The following is a 20667-nucleotide window of genomic DNA, read 5'->3' as shown; positions in this document are numbered from 1 at the left end:
TTTGTTCTCTACAGTAAGGCTGGGAGAACAGGATCTGTCACGGGGTTCCGAAGGTGCACTCAGTCCCCCATTGCCCGCAGACCTGTTGCTTAGCTTTTGGAATGAGGTTTGTGTTTGACCTCATTCCCAGGGCGGCTTTACTAGCTGGGTGGCTCCCTGCTCCTAGTCTGCCTTGAGCGCCGAGCTGATCACTCGGTGCTCGACTGGTTGGTCTGTCGGTCATGTGACGCTGGCCACGTCACATGACCCTCACTCCCCACTATAAATACAGGCAGCCTGCTGACTACAGGTTGCTTGTTAATTTCTAGGTTCCTGGCTATTTGTTGGACTGCTGAATACTTACCTGATCCTGTTCCCTGACCATCCTTTTGCCTTCTCCTCCTGTACTGCGCATCCGTCCTGGTATTGTGACCTCGGCTCCCACCTGACTACTCTCTTAGGACTCCTCTTGTACTTCTCTGCTCTCCTGGTATTTATGACCCCGACTTTTCCTAACAATTCTCTGCTTGCTCCATTTGTACTTTGCAGCTTTCCTGGTATTGACTCGGTCCGTTCACGTCCTGTTGTTTGTCTGTCTGTCATCCCTGCACTTATTCCAAGTTAGGGATTGCCGTCCAGTTGTCCCCTGTCATTAGGACTCGCGAGGCAAGTAGGCAGGGCCAGGGGTAAGGGTGGAGCGCAGTGGTCACTTCCCTCCCCCCTGTGTGTGTGTGTACGCGACTGTTACAGGATCCTTCCTCAAATTTCAGGAAGAGATCATTGAGAACCTCCTGTATCCAGGAGGTTCCGTGGCCCTAACCACCAGTGTAGTGAGCTGTCTACACGAGCGACATTTCCCCAATGTCGTTGCTGGTACCTCAACCCAACCGTCACTCCAAAAAAGATGTCGTGTCTGTAGCAGGAGTGGAATAAGGCGTGACACCCGCTATTTCTGTCCTGACTGCCCTGACCACCCTGCCCTATGCTTAGGGGAGTGTTTCCGGAAGTACCACACACAGGTACACTTAGCATAGGGATTGCATCTCACAGGACAGGCACACAGGGCTATTAGGGCCCTTTCACTCACAGCTGCTGCAAATCTCTCCTTTCACCTGGGACAAAGTGCATAATGTACTTCGCCACATCTTTGGGCGATTTGCGCTTTGCACATTGTCCCAAGGGGAAGGAGAGGTTTGTCCTATAAAGGTAAAAAAAAAAAAAAATCACCGGTAAGCAAAAAAGTTAACGTTCTGTTCAAAAAGTTAAATAAAGTTTATATGTTCCGTTCAAATGTTATTCTAAAATTCTAATAAATTTATTGCGTTGCGGCCTGGTTTTTTCTTTTGTTTTTTTTACCTACCAGGTGGACCAACCGATCAACTAGCTGCAGCACTGATGTGCATTCTGACAGAAGCATTGCGCTGTTGTCAGATTACACAAAAGTCGGTGTCTGCGGCGCTGCAAGACGAGATTTCTCCTCTGCAGTAAAAGATACGTTTGCCGAAGGTATATGAGCTGAGGGGGCGGCGGTGTTCATATGCTTTGGCAAACACTTTGTATATAAAAAAAATTAAAAATAATCCCGGCAATGATTTATTCATCCACATCGATTGATGTGAATGGAGAAATCGGGTTTGCCAGGGCATACGGGCTAAGTGGGTTTGGATGTTGGGCGGAGCTCCTTTGTCCTGGCAGACGCCTTTCCCCTCCTTTTTTTTTTTGGCAGAGATTTTTTCATCCACATTGATCGATGCGAATGAAGAAATCTGTGCCGTTCATTTTTTCTTTCAGCCCAGAGGCTGAATGGAAAAAAAATAATCTCATTACCCGTATGCTCAATATAAGGAGAATAGCAGAAACTCCTAATGCTGGCCATACATGTAATGATTGCGGAGACCCTCAAATGCCAGGGCAGTACAAACACCCCACAAATGACCCCATTTTGGAAAGAAGACACCCCAAGGTATTCACTGAGGGGCATATTGAGTCCATGAAAGATTTAAATTTTTGTCCCAGGTTAGCGGAAAGGGAGACTTTGTGAGAAAAAACAAAAAAAAATCTATTTCCGCTAACTTGTGCCAAAAAAAAAATATTTCTATGAACTCGCCATGCCCCTCATTGAATACCTTGGGGTGTCTTCCTTCCAAAATGGGGTCACATGTGGGGTATTTATACTGCCCTGGCATTTTAGGGGCCCTAAAGCGTGAGAAGAAGTCTGGGATCCAAATGTCTAAAAATGCCCTCCTAAAAGGAATTTGGGCCCCTTTGCGCATCTAGGCTGCAAAAAAGTGTCACACATGTGGTATCGCCGTACTCAGGAGAAGTTGGGGAATGTGTTTTGGGGTGTAATTTTACATATACCCATGCTGGGTGAGATAAATATCTTGGTCAAATGCCAACTTTGTATAAAAAAATGGGAAAAGTTGTCTTTTGCTGAGATATTTCTCTCACCCAGCATGGGTATATGTAAAAATACACCCCAAAACACATTTCCCTACTTCTTCTGAGTACGGCGATACCAGATGTGTGACACTTTTTTGCAGCCTAGGTGGGCAAATGGGCCCACATTCCAAATAGCACCTTTCGGATTTCACAGGGCATTTTTTACACATTTTGATTTCAAACTACTTCTCACGCATTAGGGCCCCTGAAATGCCAGGGCAGTATAACTACCCCACAAGTGACCCCATTTTGGAAAGAAGACACCCCAAGGTATTCTGTGAGGGGCATGGCGAGTTCCTAGAATTTTTTATTTTTTGTCACAAGTTAGCAGAAAATCATGATTTTTTTTTTCTCTTACAAAGTCTCATATTCCACTAACTTGTGACAACTTGTGTCTTCTTTCCAAAATGAGGTCACTTGTGGGGTAGTTATACTGCCCTGGCATTTTAGGGGCCGTAATGCATGAGAAGTAGTTTGAAATCAAAATGTGTAAAAAATGCCCTGTGAAATCCTAAAGGTGCTCTTTGGAATGTGGGCCCCTTTGCCCACTTAGGCTGCAAAAAATTGTCACACATGTGGTATCGCCGTACTCAGGAGAAGTTGGGGAATGTGTTTTAGGGTGTAATTTTACATATACCCATGCTGGGTGAGATAAATATCTTGGTCAAATGCCAACTTTGTATAAAAAAAATTGGAAAGGTTGTCTTTTGCCGAGATATTTCTCTCACCCAGCATGGGTATATTTAAAATGACTCCCCAAAACACATTGCCCAACTTCTCCTGAGTACGGCGATACCACATGTGTGACACTTTTTTGCAGCCTAGGTGGGCAAAGGGGCCCACATTCCAAAGAGCACCTTTAGGATTTCACAGGGCATTTTTTACACATTTTGATTTCAAACTAGTTCTCACACATTAGGGCCCCTAAAATGCCAGGGCAGTATAACTACCCCACAAGTGACCCCATTTTGGAAAGAAGACACCCCAAGGTATTTCGTGAGGGGCATGGCGAGTTCCTAGAATTTTTAATTTTTTGTCACAAGTTAGCAGAAAATGATGATTTTTTATATATTTATTTTTTTCTTACAAAGTCACATATTCCGCTAACTTGTGACAAAAAATAAAAAGTTCTATGAACTCACTATGCCCATCAGCGAATACCTTAGGGTGTCTACTTTCCGAAATGGGGTTATTTGTGGGGTTTTTCTACTGTCTGGGCATTGTAGAACCTCAGGAAACATGACAGGTGCTCAGAAAGTCAGAGCTGCTTCAAAAAGCGGAAATTCACATTTTTGTACCATAGTTTGTAAACGCTATAACTTTTACCCAAACCATTTTTTTTTTACCCAAACATTTTTTTTTATCAAAGACATGCAGAACAATAAATTTAGAGAAAAATTTATATATAGAGGTCGTTTTTTTTTATACATTTTACAACTGAAAGTGAAAAATGTCATTTTTTTGCAAAAATTTCGTTCAATTTCGATTAATATAAAAAAAGTTAAAATGTCAGCAGCAATGAAATACCACCAAATGAAAGCTCTATTAGTGAGAAGAAAAGCAGGTAAAATTCATTTGGGTGGTAAGTTGCATGACCAAGCAATAAACGGTGAAAGTGGTGTAGTGCAGAAGTGTAAAAAGTGGTCTGGTCATTAAGGGTGTTTAAGCTAGGGGAGCTGAGGTGGTTAAACTCTCTCTGTGTTCCTGCCCCTACAGAGGTCAAGGGTCAATCTCCTTGTGGACGTCATGGTGTATGAAATGGAAATACCCCTTTATAGTGTGCACTAGTAGGCAAAATACCCCCTTATGTTTGCATGTACAAAAATGCCCCCTTATAATGTGTGTCAGTGTAAAAGAATGGCCCTTATAATGCTTTCCAGTGCAAAAAATGCCCCCTTAAAATGTGTGCCAGTAAAAATAAAGCCCCCTTCTGTGAGTCAGCATAAAAATGTTTCTTATTAGTGCCCTCAGTAGAGCCAATATCCCCATAATGCCCCCCATAAAGTGTTCCAGTACAAGAACATGTGTTTCAATACCAAATTTCCATATTTAGTGCCTCGAGTAATTGACATGTATCAGTCTGGGAAAGGTTACAAAGCCATTTCTAAGGCTTTGGGATTCCAGCGAACCACTGTGAGAACTATTATCCACCAATGGAGAAAACATGGAACAGTGGTGACCCTTCCCAGAAGTGGCCGGCCTACCATAATTACTCCAAGAGCACTGTGACGACTCATCCAGGAGGACACAAAAGAACCCAGAACAATCTAAAGCACTGCAGTCCTCCCTTGCCTCAGTTCAGGTCAGTGGATGGTATCCATGGGAGAGTTTCAAGGTGAAAACCACTGCTGACCAAAAATAACACAATGGCCCATCTCACATTCACCCAAAAACATATTGTTAATCCCCAAGCCTTTTTGGGAAAACAGTCTGTGGACAAAAGTTTAACTTTTTGGAAGGTGTGCATCCCATTAAATCTGGTGTAAAACTAACACTGCACTTTAGAAAAAAAAAACATCATGCCGACAGTCAAACATGGTGGTGGTAGTGTAATGGTCTGTGGCTGCTTTGCTGCTTCAGGAGCTGGATGACTTGTTGTTATTGATGGAACCCTGAATTCTGCTTTCTACCAGGAAATCCTGAAAATTCTTTAGCAGGACAATGATTTGAAGCACACCAGCAAGTCCACCTCTGAATGGCTGAAAAAAACAAAAACAAAATGAAGGTTTTTGGAGTGGCCTAGTCAAAGACCAGACATAAATCCAATTGAGATGTTGTGGTATGATGTAAATCTTGCTGTTCATGCTCAAAAAACATCCAATGTGGCTAAATTAAATGGAGTTTGTCACCTACTCTGAGCATTTAGACCGCTCAGATTACATTGTAGAATGTTTGCCCCCCCTTCCCATTAAAATAGTACCTCTCTTGTGTCTGTCCCACATAAAGATCCTGAAAAAAGTACTTTAAAGTTATGCAGATGAGCTCTCGCAAGTGCCCAGGGGCAGAGTTACGGACACAAGTGCCCAGGCTCCTCAGCTATGTACCAGGATAATCACTCTCCTTGCAGTCCTCTGGCCTGCTCTCCTTTCCTGCTTCGTCTTCCTCCTCTAGCTTGGAGATCTCATGCAAGCGCTGGCCACCGCCAGGCGTTCACATGCACACTCTTAGAGATCTCCAAGCCAGAGAAGGAGGGCGGGCCCGAGGACAGTAAGTGGGGCGGTTATCTGGGCACATAGCTGGGGGGCCTGAGCACTTGAGGCCATAACTCCACCGGTGGGATCTTGTGACAGCTAATTTGCACAACTTTATAAACTTTATTTTAGAATCTCTACGTGGGACAGACACAAGAGTGGTACTATTTTAATGTGGTAGGGGGGGGGGAGAAGGTTTTGAGCTGTCTAAAATGCTCGGACTAGGTAATAGAGTCCCTTTAAAGCAATTCTGCAAAGAAGAATAGGCCAAAATTCCTCCACAGAGATGTGAAAGACTCATTGCCAGTTATCGCAAATGCTTGATTACAATTGTCTCTGCCAAAGGTGGCACAACTAGGGGGCAATTACTTTGTTACATAGAGCCAGGTTGGTTTGGATAGCTTTTTTCACTTAATAAATGAAACAATATAAAAACTGCATTTTGCCTTTACTCAGGTTTTCTTTGATATTCAAATTTGTTTTATAATTTGAAATATTTAAGTGTGACAAATGTGCAAAAGCAACAGAAATCTGTAAGGAGCAAATACATACCGTACTTTTCCACAGCACTGTATAATTGTTTTCTGTATAACATGGTAGGACTTCATATACATTGGACTGATTTATAGTAAATCTACCGAGGGAAAATCTGCAATGGAAAAATATCTTTACCACTAAAGTCATATTGTTTTGTGAAGCCACATCAAAAGGTATGTAAAATGACAAAATATGCCAGTTAACATCCTCTGCTGAAAACATGTTCCACGCAGAGCAAGTCTCTTACTTCATTTCAGGGTAGAGAGGATCTGAGGCTTTTGGTTTTATCTGTTGTAACAATCCAAGATTAAAAGAGAAAGATGTTAACAAAAATAGTCTTTGTAATGAATGCTTTTCTAGATGGCTTATTTCTGCTGACTACATTGCAAGTTTCTGGTGAGTTTTACAATTTTCATATTATATTTCATACCAACATTATATTATAATATAAAAACACAAAGTATATAACATATACAAATGTAAAATCAGCATTAAGCAATGAAACTTCTGCTACTGGATGGTTTATTCTTCATGTACGAACATTTCATTTCTGTTCTGATGCAAATCTATAGTATATACACTGAGCCCCAGTATTTGCACAACATGTGGTTCACCAAATTTACCGTGCTTAACTGAACGGCACAAATTATATCAACCATCTGAAATACACATTATTTAAGAAAGAGATCAAACACGTAAAACATTTAAAATATTGCATCTCTTTTATAAAACACACACCAACTGTATGGCAAAAACATTTATATAGCTGTATAGTGATGTCTACATAGATCAAGCACTTGATGTCCAATTGCATTTTGCGTTGGATTATCCATAATTACTTATTTCAGATCACTTTCACACTATAATATTTTTGTGATTATTTTGCACCAGTATTCATAAGCCAAAAGCAGGAGTAGAACACAAACAAAGAACCATGGGTGAAATCAGCCTTTTCGACCTATTTAATTTATCAGTATAATTTTATCAAACAGGTAAACAAAGCTAATTTTGAAAGCACTGGTGTTGGATTAGCACAGGTAACCAAAATCTTCACGTCAAAACAAAGCCACGCAGTTTGTCAGAAACATTAATAGGAATATTGTTAGATGCACACTTCTCAACAGATATGGTTGCTAACTGTTGATTGCAACTGTTTATTAATGTGACATAAGTTATGGTTTCTTTTTATTTATTCAAATAATTATAGAATGTTCCCAATAAAGTCTTCAGTTATAGAACAATAACAGCTTATATCTACATCTATGCCAACTGAAATTGGTTTGGCTATACTTGTACCATGAGTGGTTTATGATGCCTGCTTAACTTTTAAATAAATATTTGGATAATATTAAGTAAATATTAACTAATAGAATAGACTGTTACCATGCTTTTTTCATTTTTTCAATACGTATAAGAGATGCAAATGGTTAAGGTACTTTGAGGAATTTTGTTGTGGTTGGAAGAAAAAGAAAACTGCAAATAATATTTAGTCTTAATTGTATTGTTGTACAGTATTATCTAGCCCAAGTTTCCTTTATGAAACTTCAACTTTGTCAATAGCCCCTTTTTATCTTAGTGACTTTGAGAAAAGTTTAGCAATATGTCTGAAATCAACATGTGCCACCATTGAGGCATATGATTACTTATTAAATGCATTCTCATCTATGAGGGATTTTATAATGGTTGAGCCCTCAGCAAATACAGGTTTTTTTGTGCACATTATGGCTTATGGATTGGCATCCAGCTATTTTGCAGCTTCATATTTTATTACAGCAGCTGGCCCCCACAGTTTCCTTGGCCACTGACCTATAAGACACAGTAATGCCTACATTGGATGATACCTCTATAATATCACATGGATTACCATATGATTACTACCTGCCTACATCGAATCCTTGAAAAATATACCTTGTGTTTTCTTGTAAAATTGGAGGGACAGTTCTTCAAAACTTGTCAGATTTTCATATGCCCATAAGCCTAATCATTTTAGTCAGTCAACTGCACACTGTGTGACCCATATTCCTGAGCTGAAAGTCAAATACCAGCAAAACTCTGTTACAAACTGGTATATAGTAAGAGGGTTACTATTCACATGGTTTAACAGGGGGATTCCATCCCAGATCATAGCTGACAGTATTGTTAGTAGCTGCTCACCTTTGGAAAAGCTACAATTATATATGTGGGGGAATATGTTATGGGCAAATGTCTATTCTACATCAATTACATAATAACATAATATAAAAGCTGTGTATCAGACCTAAAAGTGACAAAAACAGCCTAAAAGTGATTTTTGTGGTTTATATATTATTTGAATAGGTCCTATGCACAAAATTTTTGATCCGCATCAAATCTGCATTTTTTTGCGGTTAGGATGTGGACCCATTCGTATGTCTGTTCCACTGCCCCTAAAAAAATAGAACACATCCTATCTGTCATGTTCTAGTGAAGGTCCTACCGACCGCTAGAACATCTCAAGCAAACAAACACGAGGCAAGCAATCAGACAGACAAGGCAATGACCAAAACCGAATACTTTAATGACTAGATACAAACATGGCAGAAAACTGGATCAGCAGGTAAAGGACCAGTGTCAGGAAATACCAATGGATGAAGTGCATCGGTTTTACTTGGGGCCAAACACAGAGGGCAGAGACTCAGTGAGGCCCGTTCTTCACAGAGCCCCAAATGGTGGGGATGAACTAGGCCGAGGGCTCACTAGTTGCACCTCTAGGATGGTCCTGGTGCACTTGGCCACTTACCTGCAGAGACTAATGATGCAAGCACCAGTAGTCCACACAAACATGGACTGGAACCCAGGCACACATACTGTAACCCGAACAAACAGCACAGGACACAGTACAGACAAGACAATTGGGAACAAGCAGACAAGCAGCTGCCTGGACCCCATGCAGAACTGATGTATGGCGGTCTAAGGCAGAGCTGCCATAACAGGCAGACAAGCAGATGCATGGATCCCAAGCAGAATGACACATGGCGGTCACAGGCATAGCTGCACACAGACTAGATGTCCTCCCTCTGGAGAACCCAGGAGCCCTCTCACCAAAGACCGAACATACACAAGACAGGATAAGAAGCAGTTAAGCACTGCCAGGCTAACATAGATCTAGACACTAAACAAATAGACATAAGACAGAAATGTCCTCCCTCCAGAGAAACCAGAAGCCCTCTAACCAAAAGCGTAGACAGGACCAGCAGATGCCTGTTCCCTATGCAGAGTTAATCCATGGGCGAACAGACAGAGCTGCACACAGGGCACATGGTGGTCTCAGACCAGACATGGAAAAGACAAAGTGACCTTAATGTCTTACTTGGTGGCCACACAGACAGGGCAGATGGAATAACCCAGGTCAGGTGCATAGCTTCTTCACTCAGCAAGGCTGAAGACAGACTCACCCCCAGGCCCACAGCAAACAGGAATATAAAGCACCTAGTGAGCACATCCAGACCAGGACATTAACCCCACACAAACCAGGAGACAAGGAGGGTAAAGCATACACATAGAAAGTACACATACATGTTGCCGTTACTACTAAGATTTTAGATGTACCACAGATATACACTTTATATTAATGACTGCTGATTTTTTTTACAGGACAACGTACTGAGAGCGGCAACTCATTTCCACATCTTGTGGTTGCCTCCCATATGGGAGAAGCGGAACTCTGCCGATATAGTCTTTCAGGCACTTCAGGCACTTTCAGGGACAAGTTTAACTTGACTCTAGAAAAAGATGGAAATGTGGTGTGTTTGGTGTATAATTCAGGCACTAAACTAAAATTACACAACTGGACAAACGGAACACAATGTCATATTTCTCCTTTTAATGGCAGTTTTTCTGTTAGTCTTACTAACCTTGCAAAAATGCACACTGGCAACTATATTTGTCATATACAAACACTTGTTCCACCTCCTGTTACACATTCAACTGTAAATAGGACACTTTTGTATGTCCATGGTAAGTCATCCTTTTTCTTATATTTGATAAATTGTGTGATTATGAGACTTTATTCACACATGCACTTCTTGGCGCAGTTATTAATGCGACATTTAGCTAAAGTCAAGGGTTTATCCAATAGAGAGGTGAGTATAAAAGAAAAATGTATATATCTTCTCTCTCTGTTGGATACATTCTTTGGTTCAACAAGCTGCTTCATACCTCACACCAAAAACTGTATGTGTGAATCTAACCTAACATTTGTTGTCTAATAATGAGTCTTTAGGAAGGACTAAATAATAAAAACATTGCATTATTATTGGTATTACTGAAACATGAAATAAAGTGAGAGATGTTATAGTATTTCACTTGATGATAATTAAAGTTTTTGTACCTCAGGATGCTTTTATGTTTCATTCAGCTAAAAAAAAAGTTTTAGGGTACTTCACACTAGCGGCATGACGGGTCCGACAGGCTGTTCGCCCTGTCATATCCGTCCTGCTGCTATTTCGCCATGCCGACGGACTGCCGCTCCGTCCCCATTGACTATAATGGGGGCGGAGCTTTGGCGCAGCTCGGCAGTGCGCCGTGAGAGGCCGCCGGACTAAAAAGTCGGACATGCAGTACTTTTAGTCCGGCGGCTTCTCGCCGTGCACTGCCGTGCTGCGCCGGAGCTCTGCCCCCCGTCCCCATTATAGTCAATGGGGACGGAGCGGCAGTCCGGCGGCACAGCGAAATAGTGGCAGGACGGATCCGACAGGGTGAACAGCCTGTCAAATCCCTCCTGCCGCTAGTGTGAAAGTAGCTTTAGACCTTATTTGTAAAGATCAGTGCGAGGAAAGGTATGACAGTATGTTGAAATATGAGTAAGAAGGGTAGATTATCAGGAATCTTCTAAAATAGATGCATTTCTGTAGGTCTAAATATGGTGTACACAATGAACCTTATTTTCTTGCACTGCGGGTAAAACACTTCATGTTATCTGCTGTCTCCAACAAGCTTTTCTAGACACTTAAAAGGGTTTTCCTGAATATTTTTACAGATGACCTATAGTCATCAATATCTGATCATGGGGGTCTGACACCTGGAACCCTGGCCGAACATCTGTTTTAGAAGGCAGCAGCCGCGGCCTTCTCCTTGCTCCCCAAGCCCAGCTCCATTAATTTGATAGGGGCTGTGTTTGGTATCGCAGCTCAGCCCTATTCACTTCAATGGGGCTATGCTACGCCTAGGTCATACGATCAATGAATGTGACATCATATGGACTAGGGAAAGCTGTGAGTAGGCCCGGCGCTACTGAGACCACCGGTGTCTTCTTAAACAGCTGATCAGTGAGGGTCCTGGGTGTCGGACCTCCACCACTCAGATACTGATGACCTATCCAGAGGATAGGTCATCAGTAAAAATATCTAGGAAAAAAACTTTAATTTTCCCAGAAACATGTTTTGTGTTCTTTTTTTGTTTATGTTTAAATCATAAATCGCAAATAACAATTGTAAAAAAATTGACTCTGACTAATATAACCTGCAATCAAAAGTCCTATCGCTCAGGGTCACAAAAACACATTAGCTGCCAGTTATATAACAAGTAACTGCATACAGAAAAGGCTTCAATAGATATGTACTAGGTTATAATAAAAAATATCTGCACAAAACCAAAATATACCCTTGAAAAATAATTTCTTTCTCCCATCAAAGGGGTTGTCTTAGATTCAGATATTGATGACCTATCGTCATCAATATCAGATCGATGAGGAGATGACTCCCAGCACCCCCGTCGGATAACTTTCTGAAAAGGAAGTGGTACTCTGATGAGTGCTGCAGCGTCTTCCTAGTCCAGCGACATCATGTTCTTCTGTCACGTAGCCTAGGTGCAACTGAATCAATTCAAGTAAATGGGGATGAGCTGCAATACTCTAATGGAAGGCACTGTGCTTGGTAAAATGCAAGACATCAGCAGCCTCCACAAATAGCTGTTAGTTGGGGGTACTGGGAGTTGGATCCTCACCAATCTGATATTGATAATCATCATCAATGTTAAACGCATGGAAAACCCCTTTAAAGTGATTCTGTCACCATCCTGACCAGTTTTAAACCGATCCCATAGTTCAGTGGGACACGGCATGACATGACATAGATGGTACCTTTGTTTCGTTTTTTGGATCATCCAAAAAGTAGTTTTTATGATATGCTAATTGGCGTGAAATCAGCGCATGCGCACTGCATATCTCTGTGCCTCTGCTCACAGTGGGCAGAACACTGCACATGCCAGGGGCCGGCAGCAATGCGCGAATGGGCAGAGTTAGGCGAGAGTGAGGCAGGGGAACTTGGGCACTTTCAGCAAACTCTCCTCCCCTGGGCACTTGCGACGGCTCATTAGGATATCACAAAAACTACTTTTTGAGCGAATTGGATGATCTGAAAAGCAAAACAAAGGTATCATCTGTGTCATGTGTTTGTGTCCCACTGAACTATGTGATCGGTTTAAACCGGTCAGGTTGGTGACAGACTCCCTTAAGTGAGTGTCACATAGTGTATTTTGCTCTTTGAGAGCTCCATGAAGTCGTGATAGTTTCAGTAAACTAAACTATATAACTATTACGCATAAAGACTTCATACTGTAGCTTTAGTATCTTATGTTTTAATAGCTTCATTACATACTGCATTCATAAACTGCAGGCCTAACCAGCCCAAACCTACCAATATGGATGCAAAATTTATGGTTTAGGAGACAATATTTTAAAAGGGTAAGACCCATATAACATGTTAGTAAGCCATAAAAAAATAATAATGGCTGCACACACATATAAGCAGTAAAGCTGAGAAATGGCGATCATTCTAAATTCAAGTGGTACTATACCTACTATTGGAATCAATGGAAGCTCTTAGCGCACATTTTGATCAAACTTGTGTCGGGCCCATCCACCACGCGTCAAGGTGGCTTCCGCGGACGGGTCCTTATCACTAATATACCGCCTCTCTTGGACTTATCCAAGCCCACATTATCAGGGCATTATCACTAATATCTTCAAAAATGATGTCTTCTACTGCTCACCCTACAATAAAGTGCATAATATATCATGATAAAATATCCAACTGATATAAATTTAATTAATAGTAATAAATTACATCCTGTCTTTTATTTAAACCAGTCATGGCTCTAGTTTCTAACATAAAGATCCAGTAGGTTTCCCTGGCCAAGAGCTTTCTCCTATGGTCTCCACCTCCACCCTTTCCTTTTCAATTTCACCAAAAGGAAAGGAGGATACATCTCCCTTGTGGATATCAGTGAAGTGTAAACTTTAGACACAGCAGAAATAATCCACGCCTTCTCATTATTGATCAGAAAGATGCTTTCGTATCCTTGTCTTTCTGACAAACCCCGCTATACATGGTTAGATACAAAAGTTTTTTTTTAAATGGGGGCCATAACATATGCCGTTGTTGCGACTTCGCAAAACTTTCAACAACCTTTTCCTCTTTCAATACCAATAACACCTATAAAATATCTTCGTATATTAATTGTAATACCAAATTTCTGGGGTACCTTGTAAACTGTAGTTTGTATAAACTGCAGTACATAGGTTGCACCACAAATACCCTGAAGACAAGGAAACACAAGCATCTTTCTGATGTCATTAATGAGAAGGCGTGGATTATTTCTGCTGTGTCTAAACACTTTACTGATATCCACAAGGGAGATTTATCCTCCTTTACTTTTAGTGGAATTGAAAGGGTGTCTAGACCATTTAGAGGTGAAGACCATAGGAAAAAGCTCTTGGCCAGGGAAACATACTGGACCTTTATGATAGCCCCGACTGGTCTAAATAAAAGACAGGTTGTAATTTATTACTATTAATTTAATTTATATCAGTTGGATATTTTATCATGATATATTATGCACTTTATTGTGGGGTGAGCAGTGACAGACGTCATTTTCGAAGATATTATTTATATGAAGTATTGTTTTTTATTATTTTCATTTTAGGCGTCTTCTCCTCCTTCCCCTCTTTCTGAATAATTAGTCATGAACCTGTGGAGACCTAATGATATTCACCTGATTATGTATGTGTTGATTCACTATTGGTTACCTGATTTTTCAAACATGTATTCTATCTGCTGCTTTGTATGAGATTTTACTCTTTTGACAAAGAGCTAGTGTTGCCCGAAACGCATCAAGAAAACTCAGTCTTTTTTTAGGCTACTTTCTCACTTGCGTTTGGGGTTCCACTTGTGAGATCCGTTTGAGGGCTCTCACAAGCGGCCCCTAAGGGATCCGTTCATCCCCAATGCATTCTGAATGGATAAGGATCCGTTCAGAATGCATCAGTTTGGCTCCGTTCCGCCTCCATTCTGCTCTGGAGGGGGACACCAAAACGCTGCTTGCAGCGTTTTGGTGTTCGCCTGGCCGTGCGGAGCCAAACGGATCCGTCCTGACTTACAATGCAAGTCAATGGGGACGGATCTGTTTGACGTTGACACAATATGGTGCAATTGCAAACGGATCCGTCCCCCATTGACTTTCAATGTAAAGTCAGGAGTCCCTATTAATATACCATCGGATCGGAGTTTTCTCCAATCCGATGGTATATTTTAACTTGAAGCGTCCCCATCACCATGGGAACGCCTCTATGTTAAAATATACCATTGGATTTGAGTTAGATCGTGAAAACTCAGATCCGGCAGTATATTCTAACACAGAGGCGTTCTCATAGTGATGGGGACGCTTCAAGTTAGAATATACTAAGAACTGTGCACATAACTGCCCCCTGCTGCCTGGCAGCACCCCATCTCTTACAGGGGGCTGTGATCCGCACAATTAACCCCTCAGGTGCCACACCTGAGGGGTTAATTGTGCGGATCTCAGCCCCCTGATCGGGTGCTGCCAGGCAGCAGGGGCCAGACCCCCTCCCTCCCCAGTATTAAAAGCATTGGTGGCCAGTGCGGCCCCCCCCGTCCCTCCCTCCCCAGTATTAAAAGCATTGGTGGCCAGTGCGGCCCCCCTCCCTCCCTCCCTCCCCAGTATTAAATTCATTGGTGGCCAGTGTGGCCCCCCTCCTTCCCTCCCCAGTATTAAATTCATTGGTGGCCAGTGCGGCATCCCCTCCCTCCCTCCCCAGTATTAAATTCATTGGTGGCCAGTGCGCCCCCCCCCCCTATTACGCACCTGAGGGGTTAATTGTGCGGATCACAGCCCCCTGTAAGAGATCGGGTGCTGCCAGGCAGCAGGGGGAAGTTATGTACACAGTTCTTAGTATATTCTAACTTGAAGCGTCCCCATCACCACGGGAACGCCTCTGTGTTAGAATATACTGTCGGATCTGAGTTTTCACGATCGTGAAAACTCAGATCTGAAAAAGCTGTTATGCAGACGGATCCGCACTGAACGGATACCATTGTTTGCATTTATAGGTGCGGATCCGTCTCTGCAGATACCAGACGGATCCGCACCTAACGCAAGTGTGAAAGTAGCCTTAATTGCATGTGTCGATTCAATAAAGTCAACAGTTCGGAGAAAGGCAGTGCTAGATCCTTGTTTTCCATTTTGGGAATCTTTACTTACCGTGACATGCCGTACCTACTGTCATATGATTTAATCCTGGGTTGGAGCTGGTAAGGGAGTTTTTCTTCCTTATATTGATTTATAGAAAATATAACACTGTTATAATACCTTATCATAAAAAGTCTTATTTTCCCAGCAATAATGAATGTATTTTGACTGGTACTGCACTGCATATTAAATGCTAGTGAGAATGTGTTAAAATTTATGATGGAGTTTACATATAATGTATGGTTGTTTTTATTGGTTAATATTAAGAAAGCTGATCTAGAATCTTATTACAAAGCATTTTTTCATAGTTGTTGTACATTCTGTGCAGAATGAATATATTAATTTATATATTTATTGGGGATGATTCACTTCTAACTTCAACTGATCCAACAGGCTGTGCCGACTGTTCACTGGATTCAGCATAGCCTAACACGGCTGTATACCGTCGAATCCATTTGACTCTAATAGGATCCAATGGTGATCTGGTCACTTTCCGGAGTAAGTGCCGGCTTCGAAAGGATAACAAGTCTTGCATGCACAGATTTTTGTCCGGCTGCAGCCGACACTTATGCCTGAAAGCGGCCAGCTGGATCCCATTATAGTCAATGGGGTTCTGCAGTGAATGGCCGTGTTTAGCTATGCTGGATCATGTGAACTCTAGCAAGCTGTTTCTCTGGGGGAACAGCCTGCTGCATCAGTTAAACTCAGATGTCAACCAGCCTTTAGCTGAAATATTTCATTTTTCTAATCCTAGATGTTGGTGTGCAACCCCCGGTTTGTCATATACTGTCATTTGTAGAAATATGGGTTTTGACTGGAGTTTCTATCTTCCTGCTTGCATGTTTCATGGTGGTATTAATCATAAGTGCCAAAAGGAAGGTGAGTATTAACACTTTAATAAAACACTTTATTTCTTACAAGCACTAACACTGCATACACATGACAGAGTGCAAAAGGCCTGTACAGAAGGACACAGAGGGGCAGACTTAATCATTCTGTAGATGGTGTAGACGACATTTGTCGCGCGACTTATTGACAGATAGGGCACAACTACACTGCAACATTTGTACCGCAACATTTTGTCGCGCGACAATTTTTATAATGGCAGTCTATGGTGTCGCACTGCAACATGCAACATGCTGCGACGCAACAGTCGCAGAAAAATCCATCTCGAATGGATTTTCTGCGACTGTTGCATCGCAGTCGCAGCATGTTGCATGTTGCAGTGCGACACCATAGACTGCCATTATAAAAATTGTCGTACGATATTAGTGCAACAAAATGTCGCGCGACAAATGTCGTCGTGTAGACGTAGCCTTAGGCAGTCTAGACCTGCACCAGATTTATCACAGTGGCTCAGAATGGATCATAAATTTGCTGCACAGCTAGACACATTTGTCTACCTTTATAAGAATTACTGATTACTGCTTACTTTTGCAACAGAATATTACACCAGAATTGTAGTCCAATTTTTGGGATAAATGTTGTATCTTAGATAACACTATATTCCAATAAGCCACACCTTTTTTTCAACTAAGCCCCCGGAAATTAGCTGTTTGCAGGTTAATTACAGCTTTTGTCCCATTTACTTAAATGGGAGAAGGAACTGTAATTACCCTGCACTGGCTGTACAATGAGGATGCAACACATTCAAACAGCTTATTAGTGGGGGTGCCAGGAGTTGGACCTCCACTGATCTGATTTTGATGACCTATCTTGAGGCTCAATATCTTAAAACCAGACAACCCCTTCAAACTGCCTAAAGCTGCCACTAGGGGGAGTGTAGGTGCTTACTGTATATTATGTTAATTTTTGGTTCCATGTATAAGCAGTGTGCAGCAAACTTTCCGGTGGCAGCCAGAATTTTCTAATTTAGCCTCAGGATTAAAACAAACTGCCTACATTCTCCTAGTAAACCAACTACTAATACAGTAAATTGAATTAAATAAGAATAGCTACAAGTCTGTTATCCTATAGTTTGGGTAAAGTAGGATAAGTGTAATTATCTTCTTTCTACTGGATTATATGGCAAATCTCAATAAGAGTCAAATAGCTATTTGACGGTGTTAAAAGCAGCATTAAAAAGAGGGTTGATATAATTTAAACTATACAAATTAGTAAAATCTGAAACTAGCAAATGATGCAGGCATTCACGGCTTGCTTGTGCAAACTTAGTGTTGTTTGAATCGAAATGAAATGAATATGATCGAAATTTTGGGAAAAATTTGATTCACCATGAATTCCAATTTCCTTGCACTTCGCAGTAACAAATCGTTATTTTCCTAAAATGGCGGCTATATGTTTTATAAAGTGAAAGTAAGAAGCCTGTGAGCTGAGCATTGGAACAGACGAAGCACAGTGTAGGGAGATCATAAGGAGAGTTTTCACACACTGTAGGGAGAGCATAGAGGGACAGCGAAGGCTCAGTGTAATCGCTCTGTGCATCTTGTACATCTGCTACACCAAACTTAGTCTCAACAGGTGGTGTAATATATAGGCACATTTATCTAGTTCATCTGCTACACCATTTATACCCATTCCATTCTGTTGTACATAGAGTTATTGTGCATCAGACTCATTGTCAACAAGCAGTTTAATCTAGACTGTTATACATAGACTTACTGTGTATCAGACTTAGTCTCAACAGGTGGTGTAATATTTACCTAGTTCATCTGCTGCACTATTTATACTTATTCTATTCTGTTGTACCTGTACATAGAGTTATTGTGCATCAAACTCATTGTCAACAAACAGTCTAATATAAAAGGTGCATTTACCTATTTCAACTACTGCATGTTTAATAATTAATCTTTTAAGTTATACATAGACTTAGTGTGCATCAAACTTATTGTCAACACAGGAGCGTAGCATGTGAGCATCTGACGCTTGACACTGAGTACCGGCCACCTCTAATCTCCACTGCTTGATCCAGAGTCGGCGGCCTTGGGAGCGCAGGCCTTGAAGTTGTCGCTGGGCGAGACGCCACGCGTGGATCTTGGTGCAGCGCCACCCGTTCCTCGCTTTCCCTGAGTGTCTCTGCATCTTGGAGGCTTGCTTGTGTAGTGCCAGATGAAAAGTAAAGTAAAGTGGCGATCACCAGAGCACAATGGATGTCAATGGGAGAATCGGAGCATTAAACCAGGCACCCCATGCTCTGAAGAGGGGAGAGTGTCTGGTTCACATGAAAAGGTCCGAATTTCAGAGAAACACCCCTGAAATGGTTCGGGAACAGCATGGGGAGGATGTCTGGATGCATCTTAGACTCCCAGGTAGCTGCTGGGAACGATGTTTTCCGAGTAGTACACCAATTTTACAGACTGACAATAATACGCACAAAACCGAAGATAAAATCGATTTTATAGGAAAAATTGTTAGGAAACATTATTTCCTGTATATTTACTTGTATAGGGGTGAGGGCCTGCTGCTGATCTGACCATGGAAAAAATTATGGTTGAGGGCCTACTGCTGAGCTGACCCTCTAAAACATTAGGAGTGAGGGCAGCCTAATAAGCATGTTGATCTGATGGAGGAGGAGGACGAGAAAAGTAAGATTGAACCATATACCCTTTTTTGTGGTGGAAGAGCTGCATGGGAATACAGGGTATTCAATACACCACAAACGCAACATTTAAAGTGCCTTTATGTTCAGCCGCTTTTCTCTGGTGGAGTAGAGAAATCAGGGGCAATCCAGGCCTTGTTAATTTTGATAAGAGTCAACCTGTCAGCATTTTCAGTTGATAGTCAGATGCGCTCATCAGTTATTATGCCTCCAGCAACACAAAATACTGGCTCTGACAAAACGCTGGCGGCAGGGCAGGCCAGCACCTCCAAGGCGTAGAGTGCCAGTTCGTGCCACATGTCCAGCTTGGACACCTAATAGTTGTAAGGCACAGAGGGATCGTTGAGGACGCTGACACGGTCTGCTACGTACTCCTTCACCATCTTCCAAAACTTTTCTCTCCTTGTGACACTAGGCCGTGCATCAGGGTGAGGTTGCTGGTGGGGTGTCATGAAACTGTCCCAGGCTTTGGAGAGTGTTGCCTTGCCTCTGTTGGAACTGCTGTGTGCTCTGTGCTCCCCTCATCTCCCCTCCTCGGTTGCCCAAGGAACTAGGTACTCTGCTGCCAGTGTTGTCAGCTGGAAATTTTTGGAGCAATTTTTCCACAAGGACCTTCTGGTATTGCACCATTTTGCTAGTCCTCTCCACCACAGGAATGAGAGATGAGAAGTTCTCTTTGTAGTGGGGGTCGAGAAGGGTGAACAACCAGTAATCAGTGTTGGCAAAATGCGCATAACGCGAGGGTCACGGGAAAGGCAGCATAACATAAAGTCAGCCATGTGTGCCACAGTCCCAACAGACAAGACTTTGCTGTCCTCATCAGGAGGATGACTCTCAATCTCCTCATCCTCTTCCTCCTCTTCTGCCCATCCATGCTGAACAGATGGAATAAAGCTGCTGTGGGTACTACCCTCTGTAGCGGAGGCAACCGTCTCCTGCTTCTCCTCCTCCTCCTCATCATTCAATTCGCGCTGATGCAGTGAGCAGGACCGTTGTACGGTGGCCAGTTATGCAGTGGGTCAGGATATGTGTATAAAAGTCTATGGTTTGTTCGTGACCCCAATTGCAGTTTGCGCAGGGTACTGTTGCAGGGCCCTTTAATATGTTGTAACTCACGTACCAAGTGAGGAATGCCAGAGTGGGGATAGTGTCTCTGTGTAATGTCAACGGTGTCTCCTACCTTGGTACGGCTGGACTCACTTGCAATAAATTGAGTGCGGTTAGTAGGAGTAACTGAGGGATTTTGGTAATAATGAATGAGATCCAGATTTGTAATAAAGTTCAACTTGTCTTTACTGGTTGCAGCTTGAATCCATACGGGGTACAGCATTAGCTTTAGGTCCCAGCAGGTATTGGCAATGTATGGCAGGGATCAATATCTCTTCTGCTCCTATACTAAGTGCCTAGAGAATATGGCAGGAATCTGTCTTCTGCTCTATCTTCTGCTTGGTGTGG

The 20667-nt window shown here is 42.1% G+C and overlaps 1 protein-coding gene across 1 annotated transcript in view; it reads left to right on the top strand.

Annotated features, from left to right (window-relative positions):
* The first annotated feature begins 6401 nt into the window (after window positions 1-6401).
* Window positions 6402-20667, top strand: part of LOC121007987 (cytotoxic T-lymphocyte protein 4-like) — a 126202-nt gene continuing 111936 nt past the window's right edge. Inside the window, exons 1-3 of the mRNA XM_040440259.1 lie at window positions 6402-6545; window positions 9762-10124; window positions 16408-16532. Of these exons, the coding sequence (XP_040296193.1) occupies window positions 6470-6545; window positions 9762-10124; window positions 16408-16532 (564 nt within the window). The 5' untranslated portion in view covers window positions 6402-6469. The remainder of the gene's footprint in view (window positions 6546-9761; window positions 10125-16407; window positions 16533-20667) is intronic.

Source organism: Bufo bufo, chromosome 7 (assembly GCF_905171765.1).
Source record: "Bufo bufo chromosome 7, aBufBuf1.1, whole genome shotgun sequence".
Classification (NCBI taxonomy): Eukaryota; Metazoa; Chordata; class Amphibia; order Anura; family Bufonidae; genus Bufo; species Bufo bufo.
The sequence above is the reverse complement of the archived record's forward strand: the minus strand, read 5'-3'. Positions and strand labels throughout refer to the sequence as shown.